General features: G+C 39.7%; 5 protein-coding genes across 8 annotated transcripts; 1 reads left to right on the top strand and 4 right to left on the bottom strand.

The window, feature by feature from the left end:
* Positions 1–1,171: 1,171 nt before the first annotated feature.
* On the top strand, positions 1,172–5,108 carry Ho (heme oxygenase). The gene is made up of 3 exons (XM_071703783.1): positions 1,172–1,487; positions 1,915–2,113; positions 2,287–5,108. The coding sequence occupies exons 1-3, from the start codon at positions 1,388–1,390 to the stop codon at positions 2,744–2,746; spliced, it is 759 nt and encodes a 252-aa protein (XP_071559884.1). The 5' UTR covers positions 1,172–1,387; the 3' UTR covers positions 2,747–5,108.
* Dcp2 (decapping protein 2) lies at positions 2,151–6,515 on the bottom strand. Its single transcript, XM_071703781.1, has 7 exons — positions 6,352–6,515; positions 6,169–6,273; positions 5,904–6,051; positions 5,123–5,770; positions 4,860–5,022; positions 4,500–4,770; positions 2,151–4,282 (listed from the first exon to the last, which is right to left on the bottom strand). The coding sequence occupies exons 3-7, from the start codon at positions 5,945–5,947 to the stop codon at positions 4,050–4,052; spliced, it is 1,359 nt and encodes a 452-aa protein (XP_071559882.1). The 5' UTR covers positions 5,948–6,051; positions 6,169–6,273; positions 6,352–6,515; the 3' UTR covers positions 2,151–4,049.
* A 133-nt stretch (positions 6,516–6,648) lies between these two features.
* On the bottom strand, positions 6,649–7,914 carry Pmvk (Phosphomevalonate kinase). The gene is made up of 4 exons (XM_071703784.1): positions 7,589–7,914; positions 7,132–7,337; positions 6,896–7,045; positions 6,649–6,823 (listed from the first exon to the last, which is right to left on the bottom strand). Exons 1-4 carry the CDS (start codon positions 7,720–7,722, stop codon positions 6,699–6,701), a joined length of 615 nt encoding a protein of 204 aa, XP_071559885.1. The 5' UTR covers positions 7,723–7,914; the 3' UTR covers positions 6,649–6,698.
* An 18-nt stretch (positions 7,915–7,932) lies between these two features.
* Rpl29 (ribosomal protein L29) lies at positions 7,933–9,012 on the bottom strand. Its single transcript, XM_071703785.1, has 4 exons — positions 8,915–9,012; positions 8,615–8,674; positions 8,338–8,402; positions 7,933–8,100 (listed from the first exon to the last, which is right to left on the bottom strand). Exons 2-4 carry the CDS (start codon positions 8,649–8,651, stop codon positions 7,981–7,983), a joined length of 222 nt encoding a protein of 73 aa, XP_071559886.1. The 5' UTR covers positions 8,652–8,674; positions 8,915–9,012; the 3' UTR covers positions 7,933–7,980.
* Positions 9,013–9,269: 257 nt separating this feature from the next.
* On the bottom strand, positions 9,270–15,206 carry LOC139771199 (calcium-independent phospholipase A2-gamma). Of its 4 annotated transcripts, none has more exons than XM_071703777.1 (9): positions 14,467–15,206; positions 12,279–12,699; positions 11,831–12,200; positions 11,525–11,737; positions 11,320–11,343; positions 10,995–11,203; positions 10,684–10,882; positions 10,255–10,455; positions 9,270–10,127 (listed from the first exon to the last, which is right to left on the bottom strand). In XM_071703777.1, the coding sequence occupies exons 1-9, from the start codon at positions 14,517–14,519 to the stop codon at positions 9,874–9,876; spliced, it is 1,944 nt and encodes a 647-aa protein (XP_071559878.1). In that variant the 5' UTR covers positions 14,520–15,206; the 3' UTR covers positions 9,270–9,873. The 4 variants fall into 4 exon arrangements, with proteins under 4 accessions (XP_071559878.1, XP_071559881.1, XP_071559880.1 ...); XM_071703780.1 differs by lacking the exon at positions 14,467–15,206 and adding an exon at positions 12,978–13,393; XM_071703779.1 differs by lacking the exon at positions 14,467–15,206 and adding an exon at positions 13,058–13,392.
* Positions 15,207–16,816: the final 1,610 nt, after the last annotated feature.

The following is a 16,816-nucleotide window of genomic DNA, read 5'->3' as shown; positions in this document are numbered from 1 at the left end:
AATTACAGGGAATAATTTTGCAAAGACGCAAAAAATGAATGGCTGGATCTAAAAGTAGCAAGAGTTGAATTGGAAAGTCGATTATTCTTCTTTTACGTCAATTTATGTAATTTATTAATTCCATAGATCTATTTTCTATGATTACATCACGAGACTCACGAGTTATTTTTCCACCATTAAATATTCCGTTTAATTGTATTTCAAATGTGAAGAAAAGGATACGTGAACCTTTTTTTCCCTCCTTTTTAATTACCCTGAAATATATCATAATTTAAAGAATTCTCATTTCGCTAATTCGTACCGAGTGTTTGCAAAATTACGAAACTGTAAAATTCTTGATCCTTTAGCCTTAGCGATATTTATTGTTAAACACTGACTTTTCGCGGCTATTTTGACTCTCTTAATTTTTAAACTTCATTAAAATACTGACTTCACGCGTTTTTCATAAAATAACGTAATTTTAAACATGTTATAGCTATAAAATAGTAAATGATAAAAAATCCACTCTTATCTAGAAATCTTCTTAAAAGTTCAAAGTTTTTTTTTTAACGCAAAGTAATTTATCTGCTATTTTGTAAATAGCTGATATAAATATTATAAACACTCGTGTTTCTTATACAAGAGGAAACCGAAGAGGAAACTGATTTTTTCGATGCAGAGTTCGGAATGTATTTTAGGATCTTCTCTTATCGAGCTATTTGATCAATTAGATCCGATTTCTGGTCCAAAATAGGCTATTTATTTTTTGTTCGACTTCTTATTTTCCGTTTTACAATAAATAGTATTTTTGCTCGAATTTTCCTTGACCGAATTTCTCGAGCCGAATCCTCGACTCGATTGAACGGATTAGCGAATCGTTAGCTTCATCCGAACATGAAACTCGAGCATTTCTACTTGGAACTGTCCGAGCACAATTCGATCGCGCAATTTTTCGATCTCTCCGCGCTTCGGAACGAGATTTTCATAGAAATCGAATCGATCAACCGCATAAAATAAAAAAAAATAGGGAAAATCGAAGGAACAGCTGATCCGTGTGCCTCGGTACTAAAATTAGCGACAGGAAGGCGGCGGCGTTAATTAGTCCGGCGTGGGAGCGGCTCGAACGAGGCCACGGTTTCGCGCCGACGGACAAAATCGACATCTCGCGGCGACCTCGAGGCGGCCACGTGACCGCGTCAGTGCGCAGGGGCGGCCGGGGATGGTCGTCGACGTTCGCGGGCGCAGTGTTTTCACGACGATAATTTTCACGTGACAGGCCGCGGGTAGTGCGCGGGAACCCGGCGGTATGACGGTGTGAGACCCATCTGGCACCACGCACGTCTCTCGACGCACGTTAAACGCATCTGCTCCGATTTACGCTCCCCGTTATCGCGCGCCCCGTTCCGAAATGCCGGATAAGGAGGAGAACTTTTGCAAGAAAATGGCAAAAGCCACCCGGGGGATACACGCGATCAGCGATGCCCTGGTGAACGCGAAGCTGGCATTCGGTAAGGACCGCGAGACCCCGCCGGGAACTCCCGAGATATCGTAGATATCGAGGGATCCCACCTGGAGTTCTCGGTACAAACTGCGCACTCGATTACGTACTACAGCCAAAACAAAGATTTTTCCGCGAGACAACAAAAGCTGATAAACAACGCTTTGTTCTTTCACTTTTATATACAGCGACCATTGTTTTGTGCCTTCAGTGGTCATTGTTAATTTTCTAAGTCTTCTATTACTTGGCAAATATATTAATAGCATACGTATAATAAGTCCTGTGACTCGACATTAAGTGCTCTATATATCTAAATGCTATATGGGATATATTCTGTTGACGCGTTTCTCGCAACAAAGAAAATCTAGTTCAATGATCGCCACAATGTGACGACTATAATGCTCAGCTTTGTATCGTATAGTCTTGTGCGCTACTAGGGTTTCTCGACGATTCCGTGTGGGCTGATGGGCTTCTGGTTTTCTACGAGGTCTTTCGCTACCTGGAGGGTGCGATGATTAGATTAAGGAACACCAAAATTGGATTACTTCCGCTCAGCGAGCTGCAACGTACGGAGGCTTTCGAGCGCGATCTTGACCACTACTTGGGAAAGGACTGGAGGAAAAACTATAGTCCTAGGTAGATGATGCGCGCATACAGTAGCGTACGACAGTGATTGTGAAAATAAAATCGCTTTATGTTATGTCTCCTCCGCTTACAATGAGTAATACAGATATCAGTCTTTGACAAGTAGTAAGTTGGTAATTATTACCAAAGAGAAATCTTAAACTTAAATGTTTTACGAACTTCAGGGACAGCGTCGCCAAATATCTGATGCGCTTGAGAGAAGTGGAGGACACGGATCCCACTCTACTGATGGCGTATATCTATCACCTTTACATGGGTCTCCTCAGCGGCGGTATCCTTCTCCGGAAAAAGCGGCAGTTCGTGCAAAAGATCTCGCCCTTTAAAGCGCAACCGTCGAACGACGGTAGCAACGTCACAGACTTTGGACAGAACAGTATATTTCAGTTGAAGCGCGACTTGCGCGAATCGATGAACAGAATCGCGGAGACGCTGGACGAGGACACGAAAAATAAACTTATCGAAGAAAGTAAAATAGTCTTTGAATTGAATAACGAAATTATCAAAAGTGTGCAGACGGGCAGTCACGTTTTTGAAAAAATATTCTATTTTATCGGCCCAGTTTTACTGGTACTCTTTGTCCTGATTATCGTCCTCAATATCCTATACAAATACATTATACGTTAATAAACGTTAATTTAATTAACGCTAGTTTAACGTCAATTTACTTAAAAAAGAAAAAGAAAAAAAAGTAAAATATACAATAGACTTTCGCTCGGCCAAAAAGTGCTGATATCAAAATCGAAATGTATAATATCGTTACTTATGCGCTATAATCTCGCCTTTATATAGTTATAAATATGGATTATTACTATTATTTGTACATGATTTAAGGATGTCCTGTTTCATACAGTTTACCATCATGTCGAAAATATTGGATTACCAAGATTTGGTAAGATCGACAAATTTTATCTATTGTGTTTCAAATCAAGCAAAAACAAATTTAGAATGCTTTTAAAATCTTGCAATTTGCCTATAGCTTCCACAAAAAAGAGCGACTTAATATTTCTCTTTGATAGATCTTCCTCTATAATCAGTTTCTTTCCATAACAGCAAATTTGAAATGTCTCGAATTTGCATGGAATTTATCGTTATCATCATGTTAAGCAAGCCTGGTCAACTTGAATCTCCATTGCCACGACACTTTTCTCCCTTTCCATCCACTCTCCGTGGATGAAAAGGGAGAAAAGTGTCGTGGCTCCGGAGCTCGAAGTAGACCAGGCCTGATATAAAGGGTCTGTTTTCTATTGCTGCACTAGCCGCACTAGTCTGAGAAGTGTACGTATACATTGGGTCTGTTTTCTATTGCTGAACTGGCTACATAGTTCAGAGTTTATCTTTCCTTCCAATGTGGAGTGAAAAAGATAAAGTCTGAACTAGTGCAACCAGTTCAGCAATAGAAAACAGACCCATTGAAGCGTGAGAAACGTACATACGAGATTCACGCTTTAGTGTATGTACAGGTCTTGAACTAGTGCAGCCAGTGCAGCAACAGAAAACAGACCCAAAGGATGCATTCGCGGAGCGCGTTATTAGCACTATTGCGTCATTCTATCCTTGTTTTACATTTAATGAGCGACAAAGATAGAATGCGATAACGCTACTAATGCGCTCTGCAAACGCACAAATTATGAACGCCCAAAATTGTGCTAGCTGGCATATATACAATATACACAACAATAAAAATGCATATACTTCGAGAGCTTTCAACTAAAACTTAAGTCAAACTTAAATTTATCGATATTATCTAAATATCGCTCAACAATGTACGATAACGTACGAACAGATAGTTACACGTTTTAAACGCGCACAATTGACCAGCAAAGATAAGAGATGGTTAATATGATGGATTGGAATAACTCTCAAATCGATATCTGCACTTTCCCTATTTTGGTAATCCATTCTTCCGAGTTGTTGTACATACACGTAGCTACTTTAAAACTTTTAGTATCGCCTGGATATCGTAACTAAAATTATCCCAAATCTTTGTGCGAAATTCAAAGGTAGAATTATTTTGTTTGCCCATGTAATTCTTCGTTAAAGGCGACGGACTTACGAAGGGGGGCGGCGGAATGGTTTTAAAATCTTTTTGCAATTTGCGCGCAGCTTCTCCGAACAGCAGCGACTTAATGTTTCCCTCCGGCAGACTTTTCTTGCGAGAATCTGAAAGAGAGAAATCAATTCCGATATAGTAAATCCGATATCACAATATCGGATTATTATTGAAAAAATAAAAAAAAATATATATATATTAAAAAATAAACATTATTACTATAATTTAGATATCTCGTTAAATATATTATTTGTGACAAGCGAGATCTGAAAATTAAATAGAAATTAAATAGAAGTAAGATTTAGATTATAAGTAAACTTAGCGTACCTTTTGCTTCTTTTTCCAAAGGTTGCGCCTTGTAAGTAAAATCATTATATTTGATTGACTGAATCGCAGGATCAATTAAAAATGAACACGGTTGAGCAGGGCTGTCTATCAAGTGTTTAACTGTAGGTGATCGATCCTCCTCCTGATCTCCGAATAGGTTTCGTTTAAATGCCGTTTTCGACGCATCTTTCTTGCTGTCATTTACACCACGGCGACTGCGTGCCGGGGAAGTGTTCGATTGACGGCCAATCTTGAAATCAGGAACTTCGCTCTGTAAACGGAGCACGTGACAATGCATATGAAAGTATAGATTATAACAGAAATAAAAATTAAACAGAATAAAAAATACAAGATATCTACTTGTGGCGGGCAAGTAGAAAAGTGATGGAAAAGCGACTGCTGTTGCCGTTTGTTCTTTGAAACCGTCTCGACATCTCCCAACGATTTATGCCTTTGTCTTCGTACAGTTGCAATGGCGTTTCTCTCACGTTGCTGTTTCTCTTGAATCCACCGCTTTATCCGCCTGGACAAAAGAGCGACGTCAACACACACACACACACACACACATGTAACATAATTTTTCATTAAATATATGGATTTTGTAGAAAATGTCAAATAATTACTTGACGAACGGTACCACCATGAAAAATGCATTTGGCCCAACGCCGATTTTCACTTTAGGTGTCATATCTTTCTTTGTGTTGGGCAAATCCGCTACGGCGAACCACTCGACGTTCTTTATCTCTTTCCGCGTTTTCGGTTGAAACTTCGTATCCTTTTGCACACCCGAAATAATGTACAGTCTCACTGTTTGATCGTTTATTACAGATTCAATGTACTCGTTTTTATCTATCAGGTTGGATATGTCAAAACCGGTCTCCTCCAACACTTCTCGTATGGCGCAATGAAACGGCTCCTCATCCTCGTTGACCTTTCCCTTAGGAAAGCCCCAGCTGTTCTTCGCCCAGTAGCTTTGCACGAGAAGCACCTTGGTCGTGTCCTCGTTCAGCACAATTGCCCCAAACGTCGGCACATTCTGCTTGTACTCTCGCCATTGTTCGAGCACAGCATCAACATGCTGCACGTGCGGTTTCAAGAATGGTATGTGCTGAAATATGTGAGTGGCGAACTCCTTCATGCCGCACGACCTCAGCTTAGGATTCTCCTCCGTGCAGTAGAAGTCGAGGTAAAACCAATGCGCCAATTCGATTTGAAAGCAAATTCGCACCAAATCCTTCCTCTCCTCCTCGGGCACATTGATAATGAATCGACTGCAAGATAAAATACGTTAGATCCGTTGTGTAAATATGACGAAACTGACGCTAAGAAGACACAAATACACGCGATTCGACTATTTCCTATCAAGTATCTTATTCTTATTATATTACTTCGATGGAAACCGACCTGCTAAGATCGTCAAGAATACCAGACGGAATTTTGTGCTCCATTATTCCATTCGACGGTTTCTAATCATCGACCGGCCTTGATGCTATTGACAATCGTGCGTGAACGGCAGCAAAGAATACGCTATATAAAAATCGGCCCCGAAAATCTAGCGTGAAAAAAAATCAGGATCAGTGAAATTAATCGAGATACAAATTTGTGCAAGCGCAACACGTGACCGTGCCGCACGATAATACGCTAAACAGTTACTTAAATAATTACTCACGTTGACCTGTTCTATAGGTCGTGGCACATTCGCCGATATATCTCGTCTGGATTGGTATTACTTTAAAGCGGACAACGCAACGTATACACTGGATCCACAATTATCCTGCAAAATCGATCAATATTATTTACGTAATACTTGAAGCTTAAATAACTTCAAAAATTATGCTTTTTCGGAACTAACCTAGCGGCACCAGCACCGCGCACGCAGAAGCCATATTGGCATTTAATCTACCACGAGGCTCCGCGCGTCCTTCTTTTATTATTATTTTTTTCGTCCTGACTTTTGCATCGTTCCGAAGCATTTCGAAACGTTCGCACATCGCGTACGTTATTGCGAGGGAATAAACAAAATCTTGTCGAGCGACACTTTTCATATTACAAGAATGTTATATTCAATTATATTGCATAAAAGATTGTCACTAAATTGTAGTACATGACATTGCTTTCTTTTTTTTCCCCCCCAAGGAAAGAACAAAGAGAAATTGCGAATTTATTTATTGCACGTTTAACAGGATAGAAAGAGCTTTGCTAGCTGACGAGGCCCAACAACTGTCGCAGCATAGCTTCTACGTCGCTGTCATCATCGTTCTCCAGCACCACGTCCCAGTTATTTACATCGTCCAAGTCGCACTCCGTTTCTGAATCATCTATACCTGCGGCGATTAAATTCGGTCCTGTAAACCCTTGAAAGTGCTGGATTCTCTCTGGCGCTATAACATTGTTACCTGTCGTGTAGACCCAGCCACGTTTCTGCCTGGCTTCCTCGGGGCAAACTATCCGTACGGTCCTACAGGCGTCTCCAAAGTTTTCTATAAACCATTTGACGTCGGTTTTTCGTCTGACGTCGCTTATTATCCACACCGACTTGTCCCGCGCTGGAAAATACGTGCATTTATACACGTTTACGTAGAAATTAAACAGTCATGATGTTTCATATAAAGAGCTCTTTGGCTCGCAGTACCGTTATACATGTCAATAGCGGCGCGACAGAAGTAGCCGTAGTCCTTCCTCCTCATATCCTCACCCCACTTGACCATTTCCAGCCGATACTTTTCCTTGTATTCCCCATGTCCCAGTAATTGATCGATGTCGAGACCCAGAGATTTCGCCCAGTGTGATTTTATAGGTCCCGATAAGCGTATAATCGTGCTCCTTTGCGAGCCAATCCTGAAAATTGCGTAAACAAGTGCTGTTTCAGAAAGAAAAGATTATATTAATAATATATATTACTTAAGAGAAACATGGACTATATATCCAAGTAAATAACAATCGATTTCTCAATTATCAAACACAGAAATGTATTTTTAATACAGCTTTATATCGTCTCATCCTTATGTTAATTTTATGTCAATTTTCTGCTGAGTAACGCCACTTGCGTTATTTTATCTACGAATAATGACGAAATATCGTTGTGGTACCTGTTGTACAAGATATCGGTGATGTAGTCCTTTCCAGATTTCCTCTTGCCGCTAAATAAGAAAATCCTCTCCGGTTTCGTCGTACTCGCGATTTTCGTGACGTCGCGCGCGTCCAGCGTCCGGTCTGTGGCCATATTGACGTATAACTGTACGAGCCGTATAAGTGCCGTAAATTATTTAAAAAAAAAAAACGCCGGAACGATGAAATATCAAGTCTGTATGGAACTGTACTTATCACCTACATTCCACTTACTGCACTTTTAAAGAAATTCACTGTTCATCTATCGAACTACATACGAAATTACGAAACTAAAGAGAGGGTGAAACTGATTTTTAACCACAAGTGTTTTTTTTCCAATTTATTTTGACAGAGTCATTAATTTACGCTGAAATTATGTCTTATTCTTAGCTTCACGAAGGGCCTTTCGTTGCTCTGCCCTCTTCAACTGGGCCTTCGGTTTCAGGTTATGTTTCTTCGCGAAGCGTTGGTTCCTCAAGAACTTGAGATCCATCTGAAAAGTGCGTGCAAAAGATAAATGTAGGATTTTATGATACGTGTGAGAATGGACATCACGAAAATCTTTAAGTTATTTTAAACACTAAAGACACGTAGAGGATATTATTTACTAAACGACGTTTCCTCTTGCACAATATTTTACATATCTTTTTCTTTTGCGTTACGTTAAAAGGCCATGAAACAAAATAGAGGAATGAATAAAAGCACAATAAAATATGTCGATAAAACTTACGCCGAGTGTGCTTTCGTGCCTGTTTCTCTTTGGCTTTTTAATGCCATTTCGATGCGCCTTCCTGTCTGAAAATAATACAAGAATCAACAGTTTAGCAGTGATAATTGAAATGTTAGATTTATCTAAAGAGTTTTACATTAAATATTTTACTACATTTAATATATACAATTTGATATTTTATAATGCTATCTCAAAAGCATTAAAATTATGTGAAACATCTGTTTATAAAGATACAACTCTCTAGATTTTCTGATAATTTATTGTAAAATATACTTACTCTGGTTATGATTTGTGTGATTCTTGGACTTGGCCATCTTCTGGATTTACTTATTCCTACCTGTAATAATATTTCATTATTTCAAAACACTGCTGTAAATATATTAGTAGTTGAGATTGAGGTTAGGAATCGTGAAGGAAACTATCATCTCTCAAGTATTCATGCATAATACACGTAAGAAAGTACAATGATTTTGTATAGTAATAAGTAAAAAAAGTTGCGATTCTTTAAGTATATCTCGATTTTAGCAGATTGAATGGATTTTAACAGGGAAAATAATAAAACTTCGAAAAACCGTACGCAAGCTTTCGGAAACGGAAGCGGGAAGAAACGTGGTCGAACGTGATGAAAATGGACCATGTAGCGACGCTAGCGCCAAACGACTCTGACAACAATCCTTTGTGATTTGAACAAGACTGTTTATACATTTTGTTAAAATAATACCATTTAAAATAATATAGATACAATATTTTTAAAAATAATAAAAAAGGCAAAGAGAGATATTTTAGAAAGAATATTCAAACTCTTTAAAAAAATGTGTATTTAAAATACCAAGTATGTTAAAGTTTTTCTCAACTCTTCTGGAATAAAATTATTCTAAGCAATTCAATTCTTATATTAATTAATTTCAATTTTTATTTAATTTTTTACACACTTAAAATGTGATGTTTTTATTGAAAATTTTGCATACATGCATACGTATATTTACAGTGAAGAAAAATATATGAAACACTCAATACTTAACACATTCACAAGTTGTTTAGATATAAAGATACATTTTGCTCTTGTCGACTTAAAAATATACAATTTTACACTATTGCCAGAATAATGTGCACAACAAAATATAGAATTATACTGATTAATCTTAAGCGTATTCATGTACTACAAAGTATATCACAGTCAAATGCTAATACTAATAATGATTCCACATTAATCTAAAATAAACTTCTCATTTATATAGATGTCAAATCATTATCTTATTAGAACTAATTACTTTAAATAAAAGTTTAACTAGTTACAAAAAAAAAACTAACATAAACGAGCATAATACAAAGTATAGCAACACATTTTAAAATATGTCTATTGCACTGTTCTGTTGTACTATTCAAAAGCATTATTGAGAAGGTATTATTTGAAAAGTTTTAGATTGATGTCACAACATGTGAGAGGTACAAAAGATTGTACTATAAATATCCGTGTGATTTTTGCAAACGCAAATCGCACTACGGAATGCATATCGATATTTGAAGTATCGCTCTTTATAAACCGAATAATTGTCTTTGCAACACAATCCAATCCGCGACTTTTTGCTGGATCTGTCGTTTCTCCAATAGAGCCGTAGCAGCCTTTTGAAATTTCTCTTCATTTCGACGTACGTACATCCTTGCATCCTGTTCCATCAGACTGATCTTTTCGGGTCGGATTTCCACCATCGATAACATTTCCGTTAAATAAGGGTTAAATCTGAAGTAAATGTGATCGGGTAGCAGATCGTTGAGCATCGTATGTACAGCTGAAAAACCGAGATTGATGTTACAAAAAACCAATCAATTTTACCAATTACATATTTCCTTAATTTATTTCCAAATAGCTGCAATGCAGTTAATTAGATCGCCTTTGTTATATCATATTAGCATTACCCTCTGTATCGGTGGCGCTATCCAGAATTTTGTAAAACTTCTCTCTCCAGCTCGAGAGTGCTATCGCTGGAGATTCGCTTTCGCTGATGCGATGTGGGATTCGACCTGTTCCGAATGATATGACGCATTGGATCGGATTATTCGGCCACAGCTGTTTGGCTTCGTGTATCGCCACGGCGCACGGGTTATTTACCAGAATACCTGAAGCAATATAATCGTTCTCGATGACATTGCGAAAATTTTTATTCGATTTTTATACGGTTTAGGGCCGGTTGTTCCAACCTATTGGTAAGCTAACCAATAGATAAATCAATGCCTATCTTTGTCTAATGTAAAGGATAAACAAAGACATATATATGATCTATTATTTAGCTTACCAACAGGTTGGAACAACTGGCTCTTAGTCGCCGGAATAGTCGCGTAGCTTACCGCCGTCCTGATGAAGATAATCGCCGTATTTATATTCCTCAAAGTAACTCGGTGCAGCAGCTGACGCTCTCACAGCTTCCCACAATTTGTACTTGTGAGACCCCATGTACTGGCTCTCCACTCCGTGCGGCAACGTGTAATTTCTAAACACGTAAGCCATAACGCGCTCGTGATTTACCACGGCGGATATTGCTGAAAACTAAAAATGCAGACACGGTTGAACGCCTCTCTACATTCAAATTACCTCGCCTGTACAAGTCATGCATTATGCATTTTCTTTCGCTCGACAATATATATTAAAATCTACGCACCTTCGGTGCATTTGGATCGCGCGTGGTCTTAATAAGAATCTTGTCGCCCAAATGCTCCACTAATAATTTTTCCCACAACGCGGTGTCGTAATACGCGTGACTCCAGACTAGACTGCTCGTGCCTTTTATAGCACTCTGCGTGAATACCCTGGTGCTCAGTTCCTTGTACAATGACGAAACTTCATCCAGTGACTTTCTCTTGTGTCCTCCTGCAATAGCGAGTGAACAATAAAGCTTGCGATAAACGAAAACTTCACAAGACATTCTTTTTACATGCGGAACCATCCACATGCGAAACATGCTGTAAATCCACGTAAAAGTTTACCTTCCAAAACATCCTTTGGCAATACTGCATATAGATGACATACAAATTAATTTGGACGCACACAACAAACTTGTTACAAACGAAAAATTAGTAACTCTTTATGTTATAAAAATTAATAATTCTTTCTAATGTTATCTTGTAATAATTAATGATTATTAAGAGACTAATCAATGAATATTTCTAGAATCCTACATTAAGCAATTACCTAATACAGCAGCGAGAATGGCTCCTGTGCTCACGCCGCATATATAATCGAACATTTCGTAAGTCTTCTTCCCCGTGAGTTCCTCCAATTTCTTCAGCATCTCTATAACCAATACTCCGCGAATGCCGCCGCCGTCGATCGACAGGATTCTGATACCCCGACCAGGCAGAGGATCGACGTAACCCATTACAGCCAGCGCTTCTCTAATAGATGCTGCAAGAATCACGTTGAAGTAACCATAAGTAACCGTTGTCAATGGTAGAAGGTGACGCATCGCCATTCAAAATTTATTTTTCTCTTGTATACCTTTAATTTGTTCATCCTTCGTCTTTTGACGAGTCCTCAATAAGATTCGAATCGCTCCCTCTTTAATCGCATAATGTCTTGCCTCTGGATACTGATCGACGTGCAACAACAAATCATCCAGTCTGCGCAACTTCGAGGCATTTGACTCGGCCGACGCGATGCTGTTCAAGACGTGACGCGTGCGGGAGACGATGCTGTGCTTCGGAATATTGCTGTGGATGTTCACCTTCCACTTTGGTATGACGATGGCACTTGGCGTAGCTTTGGGAGATAACTTGGGGAACAACGTGGAGAGAATTTGCAGCATTGTTATGCCATCCTTCGATTCCGCTTTGTCGGGGATGCCTGGCTGTCCTGGCTCACGGGTTTGCTGCGCAGAGAAATTAACTCTTCGCACAAAAAGCACAATAAATACTATTATTGCCTCGTCCAGTTTAAAAATAATTACCTGTTGTGTTTTCGGTAGGACGGCTCTTGGATCAGGATCGGCGACCGACTCTGCTTGCTCGGACACTAACGTTAGCTTCACGTTCTCCGGATCATTGCTGTCTTTGTGCTTTGCACTCGAGGTCTTGTCGGTATCGGTGGTGTTGACAGATCCCGAAGATGATCCCAATTTTCGTATCGTCTCGAGCTGCGAATAGGTTAATTTCTGCAGGCTATCCAGCCAATCCTTGGTGACAACGAGCTGTTGATTCTTCTCGTAGTTGGCCCTGTTCAGATAGTCTTTCAATTGCGATATAAGCTTCCACTGATTCTGCATGGACATTGTGACTGTCTTTAAATCATTTATAGAGCGTAAAAATCTGTCTGTGGTGCTCGTTACATTTCCACCGGGGTCCTTGCCAGCCGCGCTATCCGTAAGTTGCCTGTAATCAAAAGACACTCTTTTTTTTCTGCATTTCTGACAAGTATAATCGCATACTGATCTCATCTTTCTGCATTTGCAAAACGTGAATGCACAAATTGTTGCAAACTCATTGAAATAAATTTTAAAGTGATTTCGATTCCAAACTCCGATCAACTTGATTGGCAGAATCGCCGATCAAAAGCAGCTAGGTCATTTAACGGCACAACTCCCTTTAATCTCTTTTTATGTCAAACAGCAAAATGTTTAATAATTCTAGCGGCGAGGTGGTACAGGTACCATTTGATAAAATTAATCGGAGTTTTGGTCGAGATAATTCACTCTCGGGAATAAAGAAGCACCGAAGTCGAAAGTATAACCTCTTTATTGTTCGAGAACGTTGACGTTCAGGTAACGCGCATGTTCCTCGTCTCCGTCCATCTTGCGATCGCAATTATTATACGCGCGCGTAGCTTCTACGAGAATGTACGAGACTGAGAACTGAATTCGCTGAATATCGATTCGGATTCGGAGTGCCGCGACAACGAAGGAAAACGGAATTCCGTCGCCGCTCGACGCGCCGTCGCCGACGTATTTTCCACAGCTGTCAAAGTCAGCTGATCGCGTGAGGGATCGAACCGATCGAACTGGATCGAACGAGAAGACGTCTGCCCTTATCAGTTTATCAGACTACGGATTGGGATTGAGATTGGATTGAAATTTGACCATTCAGAGCAAAGTTCACTAAACCTGATATCAGCCCTTCTTTATTCTGATTGATTAAATTTCAATCCAATCTCAATCCCAACCCGTAGTCTGATATACGGGCTTTAGGGCCTGTTCGTTTTAGCTCAACTTCTCTCACAGTTCATCTTTTCTCCTTTTCGCTCCAACGTGAAAAGGAAAAGAGGAAAGACGAACCGTGCAAGAAGCTCAGCTAAAACGCAGGCCTCTTCTCTCGAGTTGTCTAACCTGACCCGTGGCTCATTCGCCTGCGTCTGTGCGCATTTATATGACTTTCTTTTTTTTTTCCAGAAGATTGCTAATTCAATTATCGTGCCGACATTTCGATAACGTCATGGAGGAGCATTACTGGCGAATAGCAGATACCATAAATGACTCAGCTACTTATTTAAGTCGACAATGCATTTCCGTGCAACGGCTTTTCGTTCGCTATGATGAAATTACAACTGGCGATATGACGCACGCGATCAAAGTAGTTGAGGCTGATTTCGATTAGTTTCAATTAACTTAATCGGATTAATGTCCATTTTTACCAATGTAGTTTAGGCTGATTTCGTTTAGTTTCAATTAATTTAATCGGATTAATGTCCATTTCCACCAATATGTAGATTAACTTTATCCTCGATTTAACTTTACTTTTCATCTTTTCCTTTAGACGATGATAAAGAGTAGGCTAAACCGAGATTCAAGTTTAATCCGCATTGATTGAAATGGACATAATTAACAGAATTGTTTGCAGCAAAATTTCGAGCTATATAATTCTCGTTGTCTCCATTTAAATTTCTTTCCCACGTCAACAAATAAAAATTAATTATATTTCTGTCCATAAAAAAATAGTTGAGGCGTTACTCGACGAATCAATCGCATAGTTTTATATCGGTGGAAGTCATTTCAGAATCATTTCAACGAAATTAATTTTATTTAGGCAAAAAAATCTAGGGTTAATTTTACGCTCGTTCCTAACAAATCAATTTCTTTATATACACTTGTCACACAATCTATACGTTCTGTTCTTTATTGTAAATCAAAGCGTGATCTCACTCACCTAGTTAACACAATGCACTTTCGGCAGCGCGTCGCGTGTCTATTAAAAGACATCGTGAGGATCGCAGCGCAGATCAATATATCGACCCGCGCCACTCTCTATCTCCTCTTCCTCGGAGATGTTTCAATCAAACGTCAGCAAAATCAATTCGTTCAACTATCCTCTCTCCGCGAATGTTTCGAAAGAGGATCGAAATTGATGTTTCGATTACCGAAACTGTCAAGAAAATCAATGTATTGAATTGAATCCAATCAATCTTCGCGATGACAGAAGAAGAAAGAGAAATATATATGATCGTGTTCCGGCGCAGCGTCCGTCTAGAAGTTTCGCGCTGATACTAAACGCGACTCCGGCGCCGTTTCAATTCTTATACGAGTGCAACACGTGACGTCCCGGCGAGTTTGCCAGCTCGCCTCGTAAATAAAGATCGTACGACGCCGGCGGGCCAACCAGAGGTGGTCGCGCGACACCTTCGTTTACCACGGTGCAACGACATTTGGGCGAAGACGAAGGGCGGAGGGTGAAGGGAGCCGACAGGTTCTCGGAAGCTGAGTCAAGAGACGATCTCATCACGATATGTTTGTTTACGTCCGGTCTTCCGTACGCGTCCAATACTCCAATATCGGTTATCCCGCGGCGCGCGCTTCCCTCACGCAAGACGACCAAGCGCGACGTAAACATTGAGGCACGTGCGTCCGCTGTCACGCGCGCGATTTTGACAGCTTCGTCCACAACTCTCGCGAATTAACTTCGCATCTCGTCCGACTTTAGCGACGTGCGATCTGATTGTTATACTATAATTATTATGGTAGATTATTTGCGCATTGACATTTGCGCGTTGACTCTAACGCCCTTGTTTTCCCGTCCGATGATTCATTTCAGATCAATCGTATCAATAGCACAGTAGCGTATCAATAGCGATACTAAGGCTGCGTCCGGGGAGCGCGCTATTAGCGCTATTGCATCATTCTATCTTCATCGCTCATCAGGTATAAAACAAGGATAGAATAAGCAAATAGCGCTGATAGCGCGCTCCCCGAACGCAGCCTAAGTAATGCCAAAACATGCGAGCGTCGCATTTTATCGCTCTCTTGAACAACATAAGAAACGTTGCTGCAGTAATTACTAAATATAAATAAGAAGCAAAGTCGTGCGATTAATTCCACACTCCTGTCTTCATTTATGAAAAAATAATTTGGTATGAAATGAAAGATTGTTCCAGTTTTCCGAAATTTTCTCGATTTTACTTCCAATAGTTAATATCGTGTCAATAATATTATATCAGGTTGCATAATAATTTTTCGAAAATACGATATTAGGATAGGCATTGAAATAGTTACGAGACTTTCAATTTTCTTCATTTATTTAGCAGCAGCGAAAAATGCTTTACAAATAAATATTGAAATACGTACTTATCGCATTCCCTTAATCTTTAACTCTTAAATGCCCGATTTTTTGTAGCATTCTGAGTACTTTTTAAATAAATAATAGGCCTTCCTATATCCAGAAGGAAAAGAAGGCCAGAGAAAGCCCTTCACAGATACGCAAAGCCGCGCATTTTCAGTTCGAACTTCATAAGAGAGATTACACGATATATCGAGAAGTTGTTTTACATATATGCAAAGCACTTAAGGATTAAGGCAATTAAGAGGGAACTAGTACAGGAACGAGTTAATAAACAGCTACCAAAATTCCTAAGAAAAAGGGTTACGTACTAAAATAACAGTTGCGCGCTTCTAAAAAACAACAAACAAGTGTATATAGTATATAAAGTTAAATGCGATTGTTTATAACGATTGTTTATCACGTTTATTACGTCTAACATAAGTCGCCTGCTCGCCGTGACAAATAAGTACTTGTGCGCACGTCATTTTTCGAGCGAACAAACACGTCTCTCGGAAGACCATGATTTGGCTCGCACGTGGATCGGGTGATGTTACGACGTCATGCCGTAAATCGAGAAAGGCTCGCTACACAAGGAAGTCATCCCGATTGGCTCGTGCCCAGATGACCTTGCTGGCTGACTGGCCGAGAGTCGCGGAGGCTCGATCGTCGTATCGCGCCATTTTTCTTTGACAGAAAATTGGCTCGCTACGGACCCCGTTAAGCCGTAATGACGCGTCACTCACGGATTACGCGTCCGTCTCGATGAGGACGGAACAGGATTTCCGGGTGCGCGATTGCGTATCGTATCGTTCCCTCGAATCGATATTTATGATATTGTACCGAGATGCTTTATTCCAGAAATTACGCAATTATAACAAAAATAAACGATAATTATTATAAGACAATAATGATATTAGATGAATGATAAAGATATTAATAATGATATTGTCACTGGCCATTGCTA

The sequence above is a fragment of the Temnothorax nylanderi genome, unplaced genomic scaffold (assembly GCF_030848795.1).
Source record: "Temnothorax nylanderi isolate EJ_2023f unplaced genomic scaffold, tnyl_v1.0 TNYL_tig0037_pilon, whole genome shotgun sequence".
Classification (NCBI taxonomy): domain Eukaryota; kingdom Metazoa; phylum Arthropoda; class Insecta; order Hymenoptera; family Formicidae; genus Temnothorax; species Temnothorax nylanderi.
The sequence above is the reverse complement of the archived record's forward strand: the minus strand, read 5'-3'. Positions and strand labels throughout refer to the sequence as shown.

Bases quoted from the DNA above. Each gene is read 5' to 3' on its own strand.
- Ho (XM_071703783.1), top strand. From the start codon at position 1,388: ATGCCGGATAAGGAGGAGAACTTTTGCAAGAAAATGGCAAAAGCCACC. The intron at 1,488-1,914 runs GTAAGGACCGCG...GTGCGCTACTAG, and splicing joins GAACGCGAAGCTGGCATTCG to GGTTTCTCGACGATTCCGTG. The intron at 2,114-2,286 runs GTAGATGATGCG...TACGAACTTCAG, and splicing joins AGGAAAAACTATAGTCCTAG to GGACAGCGTCGCCAAATATC.
- Dcp2 (XM_071703781.1), bottom strand. From the start codon at position 5,947: ATGGAGCACAAAATTCCGTCTGGTATTCTTGACGATCTTAGCAG. The intron at 5,771-5,903 runs GTCGGTTTCCAT...TTTATCTTGCAG, and splicing joins ATTCTTGACGATCTTAGCAG to TCGATTCATTATCAATGTGC. The intron at 4,771-4,859 runs GTAGATATCTTG...CTCCGTTTACAG, and splicing joins TTTCTACTTGCCCGCCACAA to AGCGAAGTTCCTGATTTCAA.
- Pmvk (XM_071703784.1), bottom strand. From the start codon at position 7,722: ATGGCCACAGACCGGACGCTGGACGCGCGCGACGTCACGAAAATCGCG. The intron at 7,338-7,588 runs GTACCACAACGA...CGCAATTTTCAG, and splicing joins ACCGATATCTTGTACAACAG to GATTGGCTCGCAAAGGAGCA. The intron at 6,824-6,895 runs GTAACAATGTTA...TAATCGCCGCAG, and splicing joins TGGCTGGGTCTACACGACAG to GTATAGATGATTCAGAAACG.
- Rpl29 (XM_071703785.1), bottom strand. From the start codon at position 8,651: ATGGCCAAGTCCAAGAATCACACAAATCATAACCAGA. The intron at 8,403-8,614 runs GTAAGTATATTT...TATTATTTTCAG, and splicing joins TCACACAAATCATAACCAGA to ACAGGAAGGCGCATCGAAAT. The intron at 8,101-8,337 runs GTAAGTTTTATC...CGCACTTTTCAG, and splicing joins GGCACGAAAGCACACTCGGC to ATGGATCTCAAGTTCTTGAG.
- LOC139771199 (XM_071703777.1), bottom strand. From the start codon at position 14,519: ATGTCTTTTAATAGACACGCGACGCGCTGCCGAAAGTGCATTGTGTTA. The intron at 12,700-14,466 runs GTGAGTGAGATC...TTTTGATTACAG, and splicing joins AAGTGCATTGTGTTAACTAG to GCAACTTACGGATAGCGCGG. The intron at 10,128-10,254 runs GTAATGCTAATA...TCGGTTTTTCAG, and splicing joins TAGCGCCACCGATACAGAGG to CTGTACATACGATGCTCAAC.